The following is a 21,093-nucleotide window of genomic DNA, read 5'->3' as shown; positions in this document are numbered from 1 at the left end:
ATGCATAACAAAAAAGTCCTTTTTTTGTTTTCCATAAATAATGTTTGAATTTACAGCTTTCGCTTGAAAATATTTGTGCTCATATGTTTGCAACTTTTAACAAAAACAAGGTTTTTTTTGGCAAATAAAATAAGTATGTAAACAAATTTTATGGTTATAGCATATTCAAAACAAAGGTGCTATACCATAAAACACACCACAACAATACAAATAAATAATAATAAATATTAGATTTAAACAGCACACTATCATGGTATTTACATAAAATTATACAAGAGACTGTCATCCAGCCACAGTTCCAATGATCAGCCACTTCCAAAATCTTCATATAAAGTATGTCTTCAGATTAAAGAGAAACACTGCAAGTAAATCATGGTCATGGTGGTAATGTATTCTATGTTTCTCTCTCTCTCTCTCTCTCTCTCTCTCTCTCTCTCTCTCTCTCTCTCTTTCCCTCATATATGTATATGGAGGATTTTTCATTTATGTATATATTTTTTAAATGATTTACTCCAAAAATATTTTTATACAGGTTTAAAATACATTTTAATTAATGAAATGGCAAAAAGAAAAAAAAGAAAAGACACTTGGCCTTAACTGTATGTGGACCAATAGGGCGAGTCAACCCTCAAAGGCTTATTTTAAACCAGAAAAAAATTACTTGTGGCCTCATTATAATATTGCACTTGTAATCTGAAGAAACTAATCTGGAAAAAAATGTTTAGCAGAGATGAATTCTGTTTAGGCAACCTAAGTGGTGCATTTGTTTCTCGATATTCTCGGTGTCACACACTTTATTTTGAAATCACATGACTTCCGATGCTGGACTAGTCAAGATAGATTTTCTTATGCAAACGAGCGAGACGCGCATTCTGACGTCACATTCCCCAGAAAACTTTTTTAGATTACTATTTATGAAAAGTTAGTAGTTCCCACTGTGAGGTCTGTGGCGCTCCAGACCATGTCATCTGAAAACAATAGATACGGAGGTACAAAGAGCCAACAATATAGCACATCTACTGCTGTTTGGGGTAATTTTGGGGGGGGGACTCTAATTAAATCTCACCAGATATGAGAACTGGGTGCTGCTGGCCTCTGTTCCTATGTATCGCTGCTGACGATATCCATGTTTTTTTTTTTTATTAAAATGAATCAGCAACAGAATGACACAAATTCTCCTCTGAAAATCAGAAAGTACACTGTGGAATCGGAGGAGGCATGTTTTTTTCATCCTCTTACAAATATTTATTCAGATAATGAATCCGTGAGAAAATATTATCAATGAAAGATGATTAAAAAAAATAAACAACCACAGATGGCTTTTCAGAAATAGGAAGTTATAACCGCCTTGTGCTTCCACCAAAATAACACATGTAAAGCCCATTGACTAATTCTGTAACTTGAGCTAAGATATGATTAACAGAGATGTGCAATGGTCACTTTCCAATGAACAATAGATTTCTTTCACACCAGCAGATGACATATGACATGCAAATAAACTGACTGCTCTTATTGTTGAAGGGTCAATACACACAAATTGACAAATTGCAACCATAACTGTTTATCAGCGCATCAACAGTACGATATTTTATTGAAATATAAAAGCAAAAAACATTTAAAGGAGTTTCTGTTCATGTATTGTTCACAAAAGTTTGTAAAGGGGTTAAAGACAAGCAGCCGTGGGAACCTAACCTCCCAGTAAATTTGGTTTCTAAATTTAAATTTGGTTCGTAAAAACAGAGTGTTTACTTTGGGGACTTCAGTCAGAAATCACAGGCCACAGCATGTACAGCTTACACCACTTGACAACCTGCTGATAACCAAAAAACAGTACCATGCAGAGACCTGCTTTGCTGCTGTGGCAACAGCAAGAACATATAGGTCTTAGGCTTTTTGAAGGCTTGACCTCTGATTATTCTCTAGATTACACATTTATTTTCAACAAAGACTACAACCCTCCCCCTAACAGTAACCTGACAGCTTTTTATTTAAACAGAATGAATTTAGTAAAGTAAAGAAAGGTGTACTTTTTTTACACAGCTTGTTATTTCAAATCATGACTCCGCACAAATAATGCAACTAAAGAAAAGCAGCATTTAATTACACAGAAAACAGCACAAAGGACACTGTGTCAGGACAGAGCTGAATCATACTGTTTCAACCTTGTTTAATCACAATTTGATGGCAGACACTATTCTCTAAACCCTTTCACTGTCTTTTCGTTGCTATTTGGAGAAAATGATCATGGATAATACTCCTGATTGTTGGCTTGAATTAGAAGTGGAAGTAGTAATAAATGCAGAACTTTTGAAAACCTTTTCAAGTTACACCTTCTGTAATTCATTTTAATACATCTTATATCATTTCACAGGCAAAGTCATTAGTGAATTCATGGAAAAAGTAAAAAATTACAGAAAAAATGTTAGCAGCAGCCCAAAACAGAATCAGTAAGGTAAGAGGGAGTTTTGTAACTTTATTTTAAAAGACCAAGATTTATTTCTCAGCTTGTCGCCAATATCATTTAGCCCCAAATCCAGTTATCAGAAAGATGGACGATAACTCTTCATCAGTGTTTCAGTTTTTTAGTAGTTGAAGGAAATGAGCAGGCAATAAGAAAACATCCCAACACATATAATTAGCATTTAAATTTTCAGCAGATGTGACAACGGGTCAGACTCGAAATGAGACATACTTTTTAAAGCACATGTAAAGAAATAAAGTGCAAGAGGAATACAATCATCAAAACCCCGCAAAAAATACTGATAATGAACGTACAAAAAATTAATAAAGTCTGTTAACATTTAGTACTGCTAATTCTGCCTATCGACTGCCTTTTAATAAATTAAATCTTTAAATCACTTCTATTTGATAACTTTATACCACTTCATTACCATACAGTGTATGTTCTCATTAGCACCGGTGTGGAAGGTCAAGTTAAAGTGTCAGCAATCCAATGTCATGCATAGTAATCCTTCATGTCCATCTCCGAAGATTTCATCAGCACTTGTCTTAATTGTGGAAACCGCTGCTGTATGTGATATTTGACCTACTTGATTTGACCTTAAACCTGTCAGAGCACTGTCAGTTCCACTTATTTTGTTTTACATTCATATAAACAGTGACAAACACAAGCTTTTCAACCTTCTCAATGTGAGCACATAGCAGATTTTTCTCCACTGAGCAGCAGTGCCATTGCTCCCTGTGCCACAGTCAGTGAAATCTGGACGGAGGGAGCATCTGTCCAATGTGCTAAAAAAACAAAAGAAGTCCAAGTGGTTCACCACAGAAGGTCCCTGGAGTGTTGTACAGGAAGTAAATTTTAGGGAAAAATTATCGCTTCACTTCCAGGTGGCGGCAGTAGGGCGAACGCCTGCACTCCCCTTGGTGCCCTTTGACCCAAGTGACTGACCGGAACGGCTCCGCAGGTCACGCTCAGCATTCTCGCTCTGCGCCTGCTCTTCGTCATACCTGATGACACAGAAACAGTGGATGTTCAGTGAATGTGTAAGCAAAGGGATTTCCTGAAACAACACCCCCGTATTGTGCACAACAGCTGTATTTGAAACTCTATGCAGCATCACTCTGATGGCTCAGCTGGAAGAGCAGAGGATTGTAGTGAGTGTTTAGATAAATTCCATAGGTTCAAAACTGGCATAATTACCTTCTTAAGTTTGGTTTATTTGGTCTTATTATGTTTGACAAGCCCAGACACTGATACTGTTTTTTGGTTTTGTTTTGTTTTTTACAGATAACTGCAGAGCAGAAGAAGAGGGCAGAAAGTCAGACACAGGAACAGAATAAAGAAGCTGCTCAGCTTTCAAAATAAAAGACCTTATACGGAGTAAACCTCCACTTCTAAAATGCTCTTGTGAAATTTGTAATGAAAAAAATGGAAGAAATTCAGACATATAAAGACATAAAGCTGGTATTTTCCACTGGTTCACAGGAATTCATGGGAAGAAATTATTTTGAGTGGGCTTGATGTTGTGGTGTGTCAGGAGTAGTAGTATAGGCTTATTGCAGTAAACCGTGTCTTGACTAGTTAATAATAACAAAAAGGGTTCCTTCAAGCAAGACTTTAACCAGTTGCGTAAAAATTTACAAGTAACCCACTACAATCCTGCATAATACCAACTGAGCTAACGAAGGCAAACCCTGTGCAATGCCCCACTGAAGTAGTCGCACTAAAACAACATCTTAACATGATTATATGATAAGCACGATTCAGCAAAAAGTTCAGTAGTTAAAAATCACAGTAGTGGAACTGAAAAGAAAATTTCACGGCTTTGCTAACATTTTCCTTCGAGCTGGATTTGAACCAGCAACTAAGGATACAACGCCAGCATAATCTACTACCTAAGATTATGACTTAATGACCATGTTATGGTCCTCTGGTCTACCAACTGAGCTATTGAAGCAAGCCACACACACATAGCTCATTAGGACGACCTATTTTATTCACAAACACTGGTCCATCAAAAGTCACCAACATTCATGATTGACTACAAAATCATGTGTTAATATGTGTGTTAATTATATGTATTAACTACACATAACAAGTAGTTAATGAGTATAAGCTATGGGCTCAATGCTGCATACAGTATGTTGACTAGTTAAGCAGTACCAAACAGATATTCCAGTGGAGTTCTGCTTATGTAATGGGATTCAAGGTGTGCAAATACATTCTGTTAAATAAATATTTAATACCAAAGAGTGAAATATGGAGTTAACATTCATGTAAACATCTATCTAGATATCCATTAGTTAAATCAACAGCCTCCTTTGATGCAGGTTTAAACCAGTGACCTAAAGCTTCCCATGTTAGTCCAGCGCTCTACCAAGAGAGCTATCGAAGGAAGCCAGTCCACAGTGTCCCACTGGAGGAGTTCCACTAGAGCAAAATCTTTACACGAATATATGACAAGCACAATTCTCTAAAAAGGGCAGCAGTTAAAAGGGCTCTATTAGGCAGTAAATGAACTGATCAGTGATCCGAGAAAAAGAGATGGACACTCCTCTATGGAAAAGAGGATTTCAATCACATCTCCCTTCAAGCTGGACTTGAACCAGCGACTGAGGATAGCCACGGATACACCGTCAGCCCAATCCACTACCTAAGGATATGACGTTGTATCCATGTTGTGGTCCTCTGCTCTACCAGCTGAGCTATCAAAGGGAGCTAGCCCACAGTGTCCCACTGGAGTAGTTCCACTAGAGCAAAATCTTTACACGAATATATGACAAAAACTATTCTCTAAAAGGGGCAGCAGTTAAAAGAGCTCTATTAGGCAGTAAATGAACTGATCAGTGATCCGAGAAAAAGAGGATTTCACTAACATGTCCCTTCAAGCTGGACTTGAACCAGCGACTGAGGATAGCCACGGATACGTCGTCAACCCAATCCACTATCTAAGGATATGACGTTGCATCCATGTTATGGTCCTCTGCTCTACCAGCTGAGCTATCGAAGGAAGACACACACACAGCGTTCATTAGGATGACCTATTTTATCCACAAAGCACTGGTTATCAAACAGGTCGCTTAGAAAAAAAGTCAGTCTTTTATTACAAGTTCAGAAGATTATACTTAATTATTTATTTATTTACACTATAGTTTTATCTCTCTCTCTCTCTACATATATATATGTACATATACTGGTATTTTCCTATATTTAGAAGTGGTCAGACTGTAATTAATAAACTGAGCACCACAGACTATTAAAAGCCTCTGGTTTGAGTCAGATTTGAGCTAAAAACTAAGTAAGAAAGTAAAATCCAATTTAGATGGACACTCCTCTATGGAAAAGAGGATTTCACAAACATCTCCCTTCAAGCTGGACTTGAACCAGCGACTAAGGATAGCCACGGATACACCGTCAGCCCAATCCACTACCTAAGGATATGACGTTGTATCCATGTTGTGGTCCTCTGCTCTATCAGCTGAGCTATCATAGGGAGCTAGCCCACAGTGTCCCACTGGAGTAGTTCCACTAGAGCAAAATCTTTACACGAATATATGACAAAAACTATTCTCTAAAAGGGGCAGCAGTTAAAAGAGCTCTATTAGGCAGTAAATGAACTGATCAGTCATCCGAGAAAAAGAGGATTTCACTAACATCTCCCTTCAAGCTGGACTTGAACCAGCGACTGAGGATAGCCACGGATACGCCATCAAGCCAATCCACTATCTAAGGATATGACGTTGTATCCATGTTATGGTCCTCTGCTCTACCAGTTGAGCTATCGAAGGAAGACACACACACAGCGTTCATTAGGACGACCTATTTTATCCACAAAGCACTGGTTATCAAACAGGTGGCTTAGAAAAAAAGTCAGTCTTTTATTACAAGTTCAGAAGATTATACTTAATTATTTATTTATTTACACTATAGTTTTATCTCTCTCTCTCTCTACATATATATATGTACATATACTGGTATTTTCCTATATTTAGAAGTGGTCTGACTTTAATTACTAAACTGAGCACCACACACTATTAAAAGCCTCTGGTTTGAGTCAGATTTGAGCTAAAAACTAAGTAAGAAAGTAAAATCCAATTTAGATGGACACTCCTCTATGGAAAAGAGGATTTCACAAACATCTCCCTTCAAGCTGGACTTGAACCAGCGACTGAGGATAGCCACGGATACGTCGTCAACCCAATCCACTATCTAAGGATATGACGTTGTATCCATGTTATGGTCCTCTGCTCTACCAGCTGAGCTATCGAAGGAAGACACACACACAGCTCTTATTAGGACGACCTATTTTATCCACAAAGCACTGGTTATCAAACAGGTGGCTTAGAAAAAAAGTCAGTCTTTTATTACAAGTTCAGAAGATTATACTTAATTATTTATTTATTTACACTATAGTTTTATCTCTCTCTCTCTTTACATATATATATGTACATATACTGGTATTTTCCTATATTTAGAAGTGGTCAGACTGTAATTAATAAGCTGAGCACCACACACTATTAAAAGCCTCTGGTTTGAGTCAGATTTGAGCTGAAAACTGAAGTAACAAAGTTACTTAGAAAGTAAAATCCAATGTAGATGGACACTCCTCTATGGAAAAGAGGATTTCACTAACATTTCCCTTCAAGCTGGACTTGAACCAGCGACTAAGGATAGCCACGGATACACCGTCAGCCCAATCCACTACCTAAGGATATGACGTTGTATCCATGTTGTGGTCCTTTGCTCTATCAGCTGAGCTATCATAGGGAGTTAGCCCACAGTGTCCCACTGGAGTAGTTCCACTAGAGCAAAATCTTTACACGAATATATGACAAAAACTATTCTCTAAAAGGGGCAGCAGTTAAAAGAGCTCTATTAGGCAGTAAATGAACTGATCAGTCATCCGAGAAAAAGAGGATTTCAATCACATCTCCCTTCAAGCTGGACTTGAACCAGCGACTGAGGATAGCCACAGATACACCGTCAGCCCAATCCACTATCTAAGGATATGACGTTGCATCCATGTTATGGTCCTCTGCTCTACCAGCTGAGCTATCGAAGGAAGACACACACACAGCGTTCATTAGGACGACCTATTTTATCCACAAAGCACTGGTTATCAAACAGGTGGCTTAGAAAAAAAGTCAGTCTTTTATTACAAGTTCAGAAGATTATACTTAATTATTTATTTATTTACACTATAGTTTTATCTCTCTCTCTCTCTACATATATATATGTACATATACTGGTATTTTCCTATATTTAGAAGTGGTCTGACTTTAATTACTAAACTGAGCACCACACACTATTAAAAGCCTCTGGTTTGAGTCAGATTTGAGCTAAAAACTAAGTAAGAAAGTAAAATCTAATTTAGATGGACACTCCTCTATGGAAAAGAGGATTTCACTAACATCTCCCTTCAAGCTGGACTTGAACCAGAGACTGAGGATAGCCACGGATACGTCGTCAACCCAATCCACTATCTAAGGATATGACGTTGTATCCATGTTATGGTCCTCTGCTCTACCAGCTGAGCTATCCAAGGAAGACACACACACAGCTCTTATTAGGACGACCTATTTTATCCACAAAGCACTGGTTATCAAACAGGTCGCTTAGAAAAAAAGTCAGTCTTTTATTACAAGTTCAGAAGATTATACTTAATTATTTATTTATTTACACTATAGTTTTATCTCTCTCTCTCTCTACATATATATATGTACATATACTGGTATTTTCCTATATTTAGAAGTGGTCTGACTTTAATTACTAAACTAAGCACCACACACTATTAAAAGCCTCTGGTTTGAGTCAGATTTGAGCTAAAAACTAAGTAAGAAAGTAAAATCCAATTTAGATGGACACTCCTCTATGGAAAAGTGGATTTCACTAACATCTCCCTTCAAGCTGGACTTGAACCAGCGACTAAGGATAGCCACGGATACACCGTCAGCCCAATCCACTATCTAAGGATATGACGTTGTATCCGTGTTGTGGTCCTCTGCTCTATCAGCTGAGCTATCAAAGGGAGCTAGCCCACAGTGTCCCACTGGAGTAGTTCCACTAGAGAAAAATCTTTACACGAATATATGACAAAAACTATTCTCTAAAAGGGGCAGCAGTTAAAAGAGCTCTATTAGGCAGTAAATGAACTGATCAGTGATCCGAGAAAAAGAGGATTTCACTAACATGTCCCTTCAAGCTGGACTTGAACCAGCGACTGAGGATAGCCACGGATACGCCATCAAGCCAATCCACTATCTAAGGATATGACGTTGTATCCATGTTATGGTCCTCTGCTCTACCAGTTGAGCTATCGAAGGAAGACACACACACAGCGTTCATTAGGAGGACCTATTTTATCCACAAAGCACTGGTTATCAAACAGGTGGCTTAGAAAAAAAGTCAGTCTTTTATTACAAGTTCAGAAGATTATACTTAATTATTTATTTATTTACACTATAGTTTTATCTCTCTCTCTCTCTACATATATATATGTACATATACTGGTATTTTCCTATATTTAGAAGTGGTCTGACTTTAATTACTAAACTGAGCACCACACACTATTAAAAGCCTCTGGTTTGAGTCAGATTTGAGCTAAAAACTAAGTAAGAAAGTAAAATCCAATTTAGATGGACACTCATCTATGGAAAAGAGGATTTCACTAACATCTCCCTTCAAGCTGGACTTGAACCAGCGACTAAGGATAGCCACGGATACACCGTCAGCCCAATCCACTACCTAATGATATGACGTTGTATCCATGTTGTGGTACTCTGCTCTATCAGCTGAGCTATCATAGGGAGCTAGCCCACAGCGTCCCACTGGAGTAGTTCCACTAGAGCAAAATCTTTACACGAATATATGACAAAAACAATTCTCTAAAAAGGGCAGCAGTTAAAAGAGCTCTATTAGGCAGTAAATGAACTGATCAGTCATCCGAGAAAAAGAGGATTTCAATCACATCTCCCTTCAAGCTGGACTTGAACCAGCGACTGAGGATAGCCACGGATACACCGTCAGCCCAATCCACTATCTAAGGATATGACGTTGCATCCATGTTATGGTACTCTGCTCTACCAGCTGAGCTATCGAAGGAAGCCACACACACAGAGTTCATTAGGACGACCTATTTTATCCACAAAGCACTGGTTATCAAACAGGTCACTTAGAAAAAAAGTCAGTCTTTTATTACAAGTTCAGAAGATTATACTTAATTATTTATTTATTTACACTATAGTTTTATCTCTCTCTCTCTCTACATATATATATGTACATATACTGGTATTTTCCTATATTTAGAAGTGGTCTGACTTTAATTACTAAACTGAGCACCACACACTATTAAAAGCTTCTGGTTTGAGTCAGATATGAGCTAAAAACTAAGTAAGAAAGTAAAATCCAATTTAGATGGACACTCCTCTATGGAAAAGAGGATTTCACTAACATCTCCCTTCAAGCTGGACTTGAACCAGCGACTGAGGATAGCCACGGATACGTCGTCAACCCAATCCACTATCTAAGGATATGACGTTGTATCCATGTTATGGTCCTCTGCTCTACCAGCTGAGCTATCGAAGGAAGACACACACACAGCTCTTATTAGGACGACCTATTTTATCCACAAAGCACTGGTTATCAAACAGGTGGCTTAGAAAAAAAGTCAGTCTTTTATTACAAGTTCAGAAGATTATACTTAATTATTTATTTATTTACACTATAGTTTTATCTCTCTCTCTCTCTACATATATATATGTACATATACTGGTATTTTCCTATATTTAGAAGTGGTCAGACTGTAATTAATAAGCTGAGCACCACACACTATTAAAAGCCTCTGGTTTGAGTCAGATTTGAGCTGAAAACTGAAGTAACAAAGTTACTTAGAAAGTAAAATCCAATGTAGATGGACACTCCTCTATGGAAAAGAGGATTTCACTAACATTTCCCTTCAAGCTGGACTTGAACCAGCGACTAAGGATAGCCACGGATACACCGTCAGCCCAATCCACTACCTAAGGATATGACGTTGTATCCATGTTGTGGTCCTTTGCTCTATCAGCTGAGCTATCATAGGGAGTTAGCCCACAGTGTCCCACTGGAGTAGTTCCACTAGAGCAAAATCTTTACACGAATATATGACAAAAACTATTCTCTAAAAGGGGCAGCAGTTAAAAGAGCTCTATTAGGCAGTAAATGAACTGATCAGTCATCCGAGAAAAAGAGGATTTCAATCACATCTCCCTTCAAGCTGGACTTGAACCAGCGACTGAGGATAGCCACGGATACGTCGTCAACCCAATCCACTATCTAAGGATATGACGTTGCATCCATGTTATGGTCCTCTGCTCTACCAGCTGAGCTATCGAAGGAAGACACACACACAGCTTTCATTAGGACGACCTATTTTATCCACAAAGCACTGGTTATCAAACAGGTGGCTTAGAAAAAAAGTCAGTCTTTTATTACAAGTTCAGAAGATTATACTTAATTATTTATTTATTTACACTATAGTTTTATCTCTCTCTCTCTCTACATATATATATGTACATATACTGGTATTTTCCTATATTTAGAAGTGGTCTGACTTTAATTACTAAACTGAGCACCACACACTATTAAAAGCCTCTGGTTTGAGTCAGATTTGAGCTAAAAACTAAGTAAGAAAGTAAAATCCAATTTAGATGGACACTCCTCTATGGAAAAGAGGATTTCACTAACATCTCCCTTCAAGCTGGACTTGAACCAGCGACTGAGGATAGCCACGGATACGTCGTCAACCCAATCCACTATCTAAGGATATGACGTTGTATCCATGTTATGGTCCTCTGCTCTACCAGCTGAGCTATCGAAGGAAGACACACACACAGCTCTTATTAGGACGACCTATTTTATCCACAAAGCACTGGTTATCAAACAGGTCGCTTAGAAAAAAAGTCAGTCTTTTATTACAAGTTCAGAAGATTATACTTAATTATTTATTTATTTACACTATAGTTTTATCTCTCTCTCTCTCTACATATATATATGTACATATACTGGTATTTTCCTATATTTAGAAGTGGTCTGACTTTAATTACTAAACTGAGCACCACACACTATTAAAAGCCTCTGGTTTGAGTCAGATTTGAGCTAAAAACTAAGTAAGAAAGTAAAATCCAATTTAGATGGACACTCCTCTATGGAAAAGTGGATTTCACTAACATCTCCCTTCAAGCTGGACTTGAACCAGCGACTAAGGATAGCCACGGATACACCGTCAGCCCAATCCACTATCTAAGGATATGACGTTGTATCCGTGTTGTGGTCCTCTGCTCTATCAGCTGAGCTATCAAAGGGAGCTAGCCCACAGTGTCCCACTGGAGTAGTTCCACTAGAGAAAAATCTTTACACGAATATATGACAAAAACTATTCTCTAAAAGGGGCAGCAGTTAAAAGAGCTCTATTAGGCAGTAAATGAACTGATCAGTGATCCGAGAAAAAGAGGATTTCACTAACATGTCCCTTCAAGCTGGACTTGAACCAGCGACTGAGGATAGCCACGGATACGCCATCAAGCCAATCCACTATCTAAGGATATGACGTTGTATCCATGTTATGGTCCTCTGCTCTACCAGCTGAGCTATCGAAGGAAGACACACACACAGAGTTCATTAGGAGGACCTATTTTATCCACAAAGCACTGGTTATCAAACAGGTCGCTTAGAAAAAAAGTCAGTCTTTTATTACAAGTTCAGAAGATTATACTTAATTATTTATTTATTTACACTATAGTTTTATCTCTCTCTCTCTTTACATATATATATGTACATATACTGGTATTTTCCTATATTTAGAAGTGGTCAGACTGTAATTAATAAGCTGAGCACCACACACTATTAAAAGCCTCTGGTTTGAGTCAGATTTGAGCTGAAAACTGAAGTAACAAAGTTACTTAGAAAGTAAAATCCAATGTGGATGGACACTCCTCTATGGAAAAGAGGATTTCACTAACATCTCCCTTCAAGCTGGACTAGAACCAGCGACTAAGGATAGCCACGGATACGACGTCAGCCCAATCCACTACCTAAGGATATGACGTTGTATCCATGTTGTGGTCCTCTGCTCTACCAGCTGAGCTATCAAAGGGAGCTAGCCCACAGTGTCCCACTGGAGTAGTTCCACTAGAGCAAAATCTTTACACGACTATATGACAAAAACTATTCTCTAAAAGGGGCAGCAGTTAAAAGAGCTCTATTAGGCAGTAAATGAACTGATCAGTCATCCGAGAAAAAGAGGATTTCAATCACATCTCCCTTCAAGCTGGACTTGAACCAGCGACTGAGGATAGCCACGGATACGTCGTCAACCCAATCCACTATCTAAGGATATGACGTTGCATCCATGTTATGGTCCTCTGCTCTACCAGCTGAGCTATCGAAGGAAGACACACACACAGCTTTCATTAGGACGACCTATTTTATCCACAAAGCACTGGTTATCAAACAGGTGGCTTAGAAAAAAAGTCAGTCTTTTATTACAAGTTCAGAAGATTATACTTAATTATTTATTTATTTACACTATAGTTTTATCTCTCTCTCTCTCTACATATATATATGTACATATACTGGTATTTTCCTATATTTAGAAGTGGTCTGACTTTAATTACTAAACTGAGCACCACACACTATTAAAAGCCTCTGGTTTGAGTCAGATATGAGCTAAAAACTAAGTAAGAAAGTAAAATCCAATTTAGATGGACACTCCTCTATGGAAAAGAGGATTTCACTAACATCTCCCTTCAAGCTGGACTTGAACCAGAGACTGAGGATAGCCACGGATACGTCGTCAACCCAATCCACTATCTAAGGATATGACGTTGTATCCATGTTATGGTCCTCTGCTCTACCAGCTGAGCTATCGAAGGAAGACACACACACAGCTCTTATTAGGACGACCTATTTTATCCACAAAGCACTGGTTATCAAACAGGTCGCTTAGAAAAAAAGTCAGTCTTTTATTACAAGTTCAGAAGATTATACTTAATTATTTATTTATTTACACTATAGTTTTATCTCTCTCTCTCTCTACATATATATATGTACATATACTGGTATTTTCCTATATTTAGAAGTGGTCAGACTGTAATTAATAAGCTGAGCACCACACACTATTAAAAGCCTCTGGTTTGAGTCAGATTTGAGCTGAAAACTGAAGTAACAAAGTTACTTAGAAAGTAAAATCCAATGTAGATGGACACTCCTCTATGGAAAAGAGGATTTCACTAACATTTCCCTTCAAGCTGGACTTGAACCAGCGACTAAGGATAGCCACGGATACACCGTCAGCCCAATCCACTACCTAAGGATATGACGTTGTATCCATGTTGTGGTACTCTGCTCTATCAGCTGAGCTATCATAGGGAGCTAGCCCACAGTGTCCCACTGGAGTAGTTCCACTAGAGCAAAATCTTTACACGAATATATGACAAAAACAATTCTCTAAAAAGGGCAGCAGTTAAAAGAGCTCTATTAGGCAGTAAATGAACTGATCAGTCATCCGAGAAAAAGAGGATTTCAATCACATCTCCCTTCAAGCTGGACTTGAACCAGCGACTGAGGATAGCCACGGATACACCGTCAGCCCAATCCACTATCTAAGGATATGACGTTGCATCCATGTTATGGTACTCTGCTCTACCAGCTGAGCTATCGAAGGAAGCCACACACACAGAGTTCATTAGGACGACCTATTTTATCCACAAAGCACTGGTTATCAAACAGGTCACTTAGAAAAAAAGTCAGTCTTTTATTACAAGTTCAGAAGATTATACTTAATTATTTATTTATTTACACTATAGTTTTATCTCTCTCTCTCTCTACATATATATATGTACATATAATGGTATTTTCCTATATTTAGAAGTGGTCTGACTTTAATTACTAAACTGAGCACCACACACTATTAAAAGCCTCTGGTTTGAGTCAGATTTGAGCTAAAAACTAAGTAAGAAAGTAAAATCCAATTTAGATGGACACTCATCTATGGAAAAGAGGATTTCACTAACATCTCCCTTCAAGCTGGACTTGAACCAGCGACTAAGGATAGCCACGGATACACCGTCAGCCCAATCCACTATCTAAGGATATGACGTTGTATCCGTGTTGTGGTACTCTGCTCTATCAGCTGAGCTATCAAAGGGAGCTAGCCCACAGTGTCCCACTGGAGTAGTTCCACTAGAGCAAAATCTTTACACGAATATATGACAAAAACTATTCTCTAAAAGGGGCAGCAGTTAAAAGAGCTCTATTAGGCAGTAAATGAACTGATCAGTGATCCGAGAAAAAGAGGATTTCACTAACATGTCCCTTCAAGCTGGACTTGAACCAGCGACTGAGGATAGCCACGGATACGCCATCAAGCCAATCCACTATCTAAGGATATGACGTTGTATCCATGTTATGGTCCTCTGCTCTACCAGTTGAGCTATCGAAGGAAGACACACACACAGAGTTCATTAGGACGACCTATTTTATCCACAAAGCACTGGTTATCAAACAGGTCGCTTAGAAAAAAAGTCAGTCTTTTATTACAAGTTCAGAAGATTATACTTAATTATTTATTTATTTACACTATAGTTTTATCTCTCTCTCTCTCTACATATATATATGTACATATACTGGTATTTTCCTATATTTAGAAGTGGTCTGACTTTAATTACTAAACTGAGCACCACACACTATTAAAAGCCTCTGGTTTGAGTCAGATATGAGCTAAAAACTAAGTAAGAAAGTAAAATCCAATTTAGATGGACACTCCTCTATGGAAAAGAGGATTTCACTAACATCTCCCTTCAAGCTGGACTTGAACCAGCAACTGAGGATAGCCACGGATACACCGTCAGCCCAATCCACTATCTAAGGATATGACGTTGTATCCATGTTATGGTCCTCTGCTCTACCAGCTGAGCTATCGAAGGAAGACACACACACAGCTCTTATTAGGACGACCTATTTTATCCACAAAGCACTGGTTATCAAACAGGTCGCTTAGAAAAAAAGTCAGTCTTTTATTACAAGTTCACAAGATTATACTTAATTATTTATTTATTTACACTATAGTTTTATCTCTCTCTCTCTCTACATATATATATGTACATATACTGGTATTTTCCTATATTTAGAAGTGGTCAGACTGTAATTAATAAGCTGAGCACCACACACTATTAAAAGCCTCTGGTTTGAGTCAGATTTGAGCTGAAAACTGAAGTAACAAAGTTACTTAGAAAGTAAAATCCAATGTAGATGGACACTCCTCTATGGAAAAGAGGATTTCACTAACATTTCCCTTCAAGCTGGACTTGAACCAGCGACTAAGGATAGCCACGGATACACCGTCAGCCCAATCCACTACCTAAGGATATGACGTTGTATCCATGTTGTGGTCCTTTGCTCTATCAGCTGAGCTATCATAGGGAGTTAGCCCACAGTGTCCCACTGGAGTAGTTCCACTAGAGCAAAATCTTTACACGAATATATGACAAAAACTATTCTCTAAAAGGGGCAGCAGTTAAAAGAGCTCTATTAGGCAGTAAATGAACTGATCAGTGATCCGAGAAAAAGAGGATTTCAATCACATCTCCCGTCAAGCTGGACTTGAACCAGCGACTGAGGATAGCCACAGATACACCGTCAGCCCAATCCACTATCTAAGGATATGACGTTGCATCCATGTTATGGTCCTCTGCTCTACCAGCTGAGCTATCGAAGGAAGACACACACACAGCTCTTATTAGGACGACCTATTTTATCCACAAAGCACTGGTTATCAAACAGGTCGCTTAGAAAAAAAGTCAGTCTTTTATTACAAGTTCAGAAGATTATACTTAATTATTTATTTATTTACACTATAGTTTTATCTCTCTCTCTCTCTACATATATATATGTACATATACTGGTATTTTCCTATATTTAGAAGTGGTCTGACTTTAATTACTAAACTGAGCACCACACACTATTAAAAGCCTCTGGTTTGAGTCAGATTTGAGCTAAAAACTAAGTAAGAAAGTAAAATCTAATTTAGATGGACACTCCTCTATGGAAAAGAGGATTTCACTAACATCTCCCTTCAAGCTGGACTTGAACCAGCGACTGAGGATAGCCACGGATACACCGTCAGCCCAATCCACTATCTAAGGATATGACGTTGTATCCGTGTTGTGGTCCTCTGCTCTATCAGCTGAGCTATCAAAGGGAGCTAGCCCACAGTGTCCCACTGGAGTAGTTCCACTAGAGCAAAATCTTTACACGAATATATGACAAAAACTATTCTCTAAAAGGGGCAGCAGTTAAAAGAGCTCTATTAGGCAGTAAATGAACTGATCAGTCATCCGAGAAAAAGAGGATTTCAATCACATCTCCCTTCAAGCTGGACTTGAACCAGCGACTGAGGATAGCCACGGATACGTCGTCAACCCAATCCACTATCTAAGGATATGACGTTGCATCCATGTTATGGTCCTCTGCTCTACCAGCTGAGCTATCGAAGGAAGACACACACACAGCTTTCATTAGGACGACCTATTTTATCCACAAAGCACTGGTTATCAAACAGGTGGCTTAGAAAAAAAGTCAGTCTTTTATTACAAGTTCAGAAGATTATACTTAATTATTTATTTATTTACACTATAGTTTTATCTCTCTCTCTCTCTACATATATATATGTACATATACTGGTATTTTCCTATATTTAGAAGTGGTCAGACTGTAATTAATAAACTGAGCACCACACACTATTAAAAGCCTCTGGTTTGAGTCAGATTTGAGCTAAAAACTAAGTAAGAAAGTAAAATCCAATTTAGATGGACACTCCTCTATGGAAAAGAGGATTTCAATCACATCTCCCTTCAAGCTGGACTTGAACCAGCGACTGAGGATAGCCACGGATACATCGTCAACCCAATCCACTATCTAAGGATATGACGTTGTATCCATGTTATGGTCCTCTGCTCTACCAGCTGAGCTATCGAAGGAAGACACACACACAGCTCTTATTAGGACGACCTATTTTATCCACAAAGCACTGGTTATCAAACAGGTGGCTTAGAAAAAAAGTCAGTCTTTTATTACAAGTTCAGAAGATTATACTTAATTATTTATTTATTTACACTATAGTTTTATCTCTCTCTCTCTCTACATATATATATGTACATATACTGGTATTTTCCTATATTTAGAAGTGGTCAGACTGTAATTAATAAGCTGAGCACCACACACTATTAAAAGCCTCTGGTTTGAGTCAGATTTGAGCTGAAAACTGAAGTAACAAAGTTACTTAGAAAGTAAAATCCAATGTAGATGGACACTCCTCTATGGAAAAGAGGATTTCACTAACATTTCCCTTCAAGCTGGACTTGAACCAGCGACTAAGGATAGCCACGGATACACCGTCAGCCCAATCCACTACCTAAGGATATGACGTTGTATCCATGTTGTGGTCCTTTGCTCTATCAGCTGAGCTATCAAAGGGAGTTAGCCCACAGTGTCCCACTGGAGTAGTTCCACTAGAGCAAAATCTTTACACGAATATATGACAAAAACTATTCTCTAAAAGGGGCAGCAGTTAAAAGAGCTCTATTAGGCAGTAAATGAACTGATCAGTGATCCGAGAAAAAGAGGACTTCAATCACATCTCCCTTCAAGCTGGACTTGAACCAGCGACTGAGGATAGCCACAGATACACCGTCAGCCCAATCCACTATCTAAGGATATGACGTTGCATCCATGTTATGGTCCTCTGCTCTACCAGCTGAGCTATCGAAGGAAGACACACACACAGCTCTTATTAGGACGACCTATTTTATCCACAAAGCACTGGTTATCAAACAGGTCGCTTAGAAAAAAAGTCAGTCTTTTATTACAAGTTCAGAAGATTATACTTAATTATTTATTTATTTACACTATAGTTTTATCTCTCTCTCTCTCTACATATATATATGTACATATACTGGTATTTTCCTATATTTAGAAGTGGTCTGACTTTAATTACTAAACTGAGCACCACACACTATTAAAAGCCTCTGGTTTGAGTCAGATTTGAGCTAAAAACTAAGTAAGAAAGTAAAATCCAATTTAGATGGACACTCATCTATGGAAAAGAGGATTTCACTAACATCTCCCTTCAAGCTGGACTTGAACCAGCGACTGAGGATAGCCACGGATACACCGTCAGCCCAATCCACTACCTAAGGATATGACGTTGTATCCGTGTTGTGGTCCTCTGCTCTATCAGCTGAGCTATCAAAGGGAGCTAGCCCACAGTGTCCCACTGGAGTAGTTCCACTAGAGCAAAATCTTTACACGAATATATGACAAAAACTATTCTCTAAAAGGGGCAGCAGTTAAAAGAGCTCTATTAGGCAGTAAATGAACTGATCAGTGATCCGAGAAAAAGAGGATTTCACTAACATGTCCCTTCAAGCTGGACTTGAACCAGCGACTGAGGATAGCCACGGATACGCCATCAAGCCAATCCACTATCTAAGGATATGACGTTGTATCCATGTTATGGTCCTCTGCTCTACCAGTTGAGCTATCGAAGGAAGACACACACACAGAGTTCATTAGGACGACCTATTTTATCCACAAAGCACTGGTTATCAAACAGGTCGCTTAGAAAAAAAGTCAGTCTTTTATTACAAGTTCAGAAGATTATACTTAATTATTTATTTATTTACACTATAGTTTTATCTCTCTCTCTCTCTACATATATATATGTACATATACTGGTATTTTCCTATATTTAGAAGTGGTCTGACTTTAATTACTAAACTGAGCACCACACACTATTAAAAGCCTCTGGTTTGAGTCAGATTTGAGCTAAAAACTAAGTAAGAAAGTAAAATCCAATTTAGATGGACACTCCTCTATGGAAAAGAAGATTTCACTAACATCTCCCTTCAAGCTGGACTTGAACCAGCAACTGAGGATAGCCACGGATACACCGTCAGCCCAATCCACTACCTAAGGATATGACGTTGCTTCCATGTTATGGTCCTCTGCTCTACCAGCTGAGCTATCGAAGGAAGACACGCACACAGCTCTTATTAGGACGACCTATTTTATCCACAAAGCACTGGTTATCAAACAGGTGGCTTAGAAAAAAAGTCAGTCTTTTATTACAAGTTCAGAAGATTATACTTAATTATTTATTTATTTACACTATAGTTTTATCTCTCTCTCTCTCTCTACATATATATATGTACATATACTGGTATTTTCCTATATTTAGAAGTGGTCAGACTGTAATTAATAAGCTGAGCACCACACACTATTAAAAGCCTCTGGTTTGAGTCAGATTTGAGCTGAAAACTGAAGTAACAAAGTTACTTAGAAAGTAAAATCCAATGTAGATGGACACTCCTCTATGGAAAAGAGGATTGCACAAACATCTCCCTTCAAGCTGGACTTGAACCAGCGACTAAGGATAGCCACGGATACGACGTCAGCCCAATCCACTATCTAAGGATATGACGTTGTATCCGTGTTGTGGTTCTCTGCTCTATCAGCTGAGCTATCAAAGGGAGCTAGTCCACAGTGTCCCACTGGAGTAGTTCCACTAGAGCAAAAGCTTTACACGAATATATGACAAAAACAATTCTCTAAAAAAGGGCAGCAGTTAAAAGAGCTCTATTAGGCAGTAAATGAACTGATCAGTCATCCGAGAAAAAGAGGATTTCAATCACATCTCCCTTCAAGCTGGACTTGAACCAGCGACTGAGGATAGCCACGGATACGTCATCAACCCAATCCACTATCTAAGGATATGACGTTGTATCCATGTTATGGTCCTCTGCTCTACCAGTTGAGCTATCGAAGGAAGACACACACACAGCTCTTATTAGGACGACCTATTTTATCCACAAAGCACTGGTTATCAAACAGGTGGCTTAGGAAAAAAGTCAGTCTTTTTTTACAAGTTCAGAAGATTATACTTAATTATTTATTTATTTACACTATAGTTTTATCTCTCTCTCTCTCTACATATATATATGTACATATACTGGTATTTTCCTATATTTAGAAGTGGTCTGACTTTAATTACTAAACTGAGCACCACACACTATTAAAAGCCTCTGGTTTGAGTCAGATTTGAGCTAAAAACTAAGTAAGAAAGTAAAATCCAATTTAGATGGACACTCCTCTATGGAAAAGAGGATTTCACTAACATCTCCCTTCAAGCTGGACTTGAACCAGCGACTGAGGATAGCCACGGATACGTCGTCAACCCAATCCACTACCTAAGGATATGACGTTGTATCCATGTTGTGGTCCTCTGCTCTACCAGCTGAGCTATCGAAGGAAGACACGCACACAGCTCTTATTAGGACGACCTATTTTATCCACAAAGCACTGGTTATCAAACAGGTGGCTTAGAAAAAAAGTCAGTCTTTTTTTACAAGTTCAGAAGATTATACTTAATTATTTATTTATTTACACTATAGTTTTATCTCTCTCTCTCTCTCTACATATATATATGTACATATACTGGTATTTTCCTATATTTAGAAGTGGTCTGACTTTAATTACTAAACTGAGCACCACACACTATTAAAAGCCTCTGGTTTGAGTCAGATTTGAGCTAAAAACTA

General features: G+C 38.3%; 1 protein-coding gene and 20 non-coding genes across 21 annotated transcripts in view; all 21 read right to left on the bottom strand.

Annotated features, from left to right (window-relative positions):
* Positions 1-1,181: 1,181 nt before the first annotated feature.
* ttll1 (tubulin tyrosine ligase-like family, member 1) overlaps positions 1,182-21,093 on the bottom strand; it is a 43,172-nt gene continuing 23,260 nt past the window's right edge. Inside the window, exon 10 of the mRNA XM_086269455.1 lies at positions 1,182-3,468. Coding sequence (XP_086125581.1) covers positions 3,339-3,468 — 130 coding nt within the window. The 3' untranslated portion in view covers positions 1,182-3,338. The remainder of the gene's footprint in view (positions 3,469-21,093) is intronic.
* Positions 5,047-5,176, bottom strand: trnac-aca (transfer RNA cysteine (anticodon ACA)). Its single transcript has 2 exons — positions 5,140-5,176; positions 5,047-5,081 (listed from the first exon to the last, which is right to left on the bottom strand). It is a non-coding gene; the product is annotated as a tRNA-Cys (tRNA).
* trnay-aua (transfer RNA tyrosine (anticodon AUA)) lies at positions 5,342-5,471 on the bottom strand. Its single transcript has 2 exons — positions 5,435-5,471; positions 5,342-5,376 (listed from the first exon to the last, which is right to left on the bottom strand). It is a non-coding gene; the product is annotated as a tRNA-Tyr (tRNA).
* trnay-aua (transfer RNA tyrosine (anticodon AUA)) lies at positions 6,120-6,249 on the bottom strand. The gene is made up of 2 exons: positions 6,213-6,249; positions 6,120-6,154 (listed from the first exon to the last, which is right to left on the bottom strand). It is a non-coding gene; the product is annotated as a tRNA-Tyr (tRNA).
* trnay-aua (transfer RNA tyrosine (anticodon AUA)) lies at positions 6,603-6,732 on the bottom strand. Its single transcript has 2 exons — positions 6,696-6,732; positions 6,603-6,637 (listed from the first exon to the last, which is right to left on the bottom strand). It is a non-coding gene; the product is annotated as a tRNA-Tyr (tRNA).
* trnay-aua (transfer RNA tyrosine (anticodon AUA)) lies at positions 7,394-7,523 on the bottom strand. Its single transcript has 2 exons — positions 7,487-7,523; positions 7,394-7,428 (listed from the first exon to the last, which is right to left on the bottom strand). It is a non-coding gene; the product is annotated as a tRNA-Tyr (tRNA).
* Positions 8,655-8,784, bottom strand: trnay-aua (transfer RNA tyrosine (anticodon AUA)). Its single transcript has 2 exons — positions 8,748-8,784; positions 8,655-8,689 (listed from the first exon to the last, which is right to left on the bottom strand). It is a non-coding gene; the product is annotated as a tRNA-Tyr (tRNA).
* Positions 9,916-10,045, bottom strand: trnay-aua (transfer RNA tyrosine (anticodon AUA)). Its single transcript has 2 exons — positions 10,009-10,045; positions 9,916-9,950 (listed from the first exon to the last, which is right to left on the bottom strand). It is a non-coding gene; the product is annotated as a tRNA-Tyr (tRNA).
* trnay-aua (transfer RNA tyrosine (anticodon AUA)) lies at positions 10,707-10,836 on the bottom strand. The gene is made up of 2 exons: positions 10,800-10,836; positions 10,707-10,741 (listed from the first exon to the last, which is right to left on the bottom strand). It is a non-coding gene; the product is annotated as a tRNA-Tyr (tRNA).
* trnay-aua (transfer RNA tyrosine (anticodon AUA)) lies at positions 11,190-11,319 on the bottom strand. The gene is made up of 2 exons: positions 11,283-11,319; positions 11,190-11,224 (listed from the first exon to the last, which is right to left on the bottom strand). It is a non-coding gene; the product is annotated as a tRNA-Tyr (tRNA).
* On the bottom strand, positions 11,968-12,097 carry trnay-aua (transfer RNA tyrosine (anticodon AUA)). Its single transcript has 2 exons — positions 12,061-12,097; positions 11,968-12,002 (listed from the first exon to the last, which is right to left on the bottom strand). It is a non-coding gene; the product is annotated as a tRNA-Tyr (tRNA).
* trnay-aua (transfer RNA tyrosine (anticodon AUA)) lies at positions 12,759-12,888 on the bottom strand. The gene is made up of 2 exons: positions 12,852-12,888; positions 12,759-12,793 (listed from the first exon to the last, which is right to left on the bottom strand). It is a non-coding gene; the product is annotated as a tRNA-Tyr (tRNA).
* Positions 14,811-14,940, bottom strand: trnay-aua (transfer RNA tyrosine (anticodon AUA)). The gene is made up of 2 exons: positions 14,904-14,940; positions 14,811-14,845 (listed from the first exon to the last, which is right to left on the bottom strand). It is a non-coding gene; the product is annotated as a tRNA-Tyr (tRNA).
* On the bottom strand, positions 15,294-15,423 carry trnay-aua (transfer RNA tyrosine (anticodon AUA)). Its single transcript has 2 exons — positions 15,387-15,423; positions 15,294-15,328 (listed from the first exon to the last, which is right to left on the bottom strand). It is a non-coding gene; the product is annotated as a tRNA-Tyr (tRNA).
* On the bottom strand, positions 16,863-16,992 carry trnay-aua (transfer RNA tyrosine (anticodon AUA)). The gene is made up of 2 exons: positions 16,956-16,992; positions 16,863-16,897 (listed from the first exon to the last, which is right to left on the bottom strand). It is a non-coding gene; the product is annotated as a tRNA-Tyr (tRNA).
* trnay-aua (transfer RNA tyrosine (anticodon AUA)) lies at positions 17,346-17,475 on the bottom strand. The gene is made up of 2 exons: positions 17,439-17,475; positions 17,346-17,380 (listed from the first exon to the last, which is right to left on the bottom strand). It is a non-coding gene; the product is annotated as a tRNA-Tyr (tRNA).
* On the bottom strand, positions 18,137-18,266 carry trnay-aua (transfer RNA tyrosine (anticodon AUA)). The gene is made up of 2 exons: positions 18,230-18,266; positions 18,137-18,171 (listed from the first exon to the last, which is right to left on the bottom strand). It is a non-coding gene; the product is annotated as a tRNA-Tyr (tRNA).
* Positions 18,915-19,044, bottom strand: trnay-aua (transfer RNA tyrosine (anticodon AUA)). Its single transcript has 2 exons — positions 19,008-19,044; positions 18,915-18,949 (listed from the first exon to the last, which is right to left on the bottom strand). It is a non-coding gene; the product is annotated as a tRNA-Tyr (tRNA).
* Positions 19,398-19,527, bottom strand: trnay-aua (transfer RNA tyrosine (anticodon AUA)). Its single transcript has 2 exons — positions 19,491-19,527; positions 19,398-19,432 (listed from the first exon to the last, which is right to left on the bottom strand). It is a non-coding gene; the product is annotated as a tRNA-Tyr (tRNA).
* On the bottom strand, positions 20,192-20,321 carry trnay-aua (transfer RNA tyrosine (anticodon AUA)). Its single transcript has 2 exons — positions 20,285-20,321; positions 20,192-20,226 (listed from the first exon to the last, which is right to left on the bottom strand). It is a non-coding gene; the product is annotated as a tRNA-Tyr (tRNA).
* Positions 20,675-20,804, bottom strand: trnac-aca (transfer RNA cysteine (anticodon ACA)). The gene is made up of 2 exons: positions 20,768-20,804; positions 20,675-20,709 (listed from the first exon to the last, which is right to left on the bottom strand). It is a non-coding gene; the product is annotated as a tRNA-Cys (tRNA).

The sequence above is a fragment of the Aulonocara sp. 'chitande type north' Nkhata Bay genome, linkage group LG17 (assembly GCF_057382095.1).
Source record: "Aulonocara sp. 'chitande type north' Nkhata Bay isolate Kocher_YH1m ecotype deep benthic linkage group LG17, A_spYH_male_GT1.1, whole genome shotgun sequence".
NCBI lineage: Eukaryota > Metazoa > Chordata > Actinopteri > Cichliformes > Cichlidae > Aulonocara > Aulonocara sp. 'chitande type north' Nkhata Bay.
The sequence above is the reverse complement of the archived record's forward strand: the minus strand, read 5'-3'. Positions and strand labels throughout refer to the sequence as shown.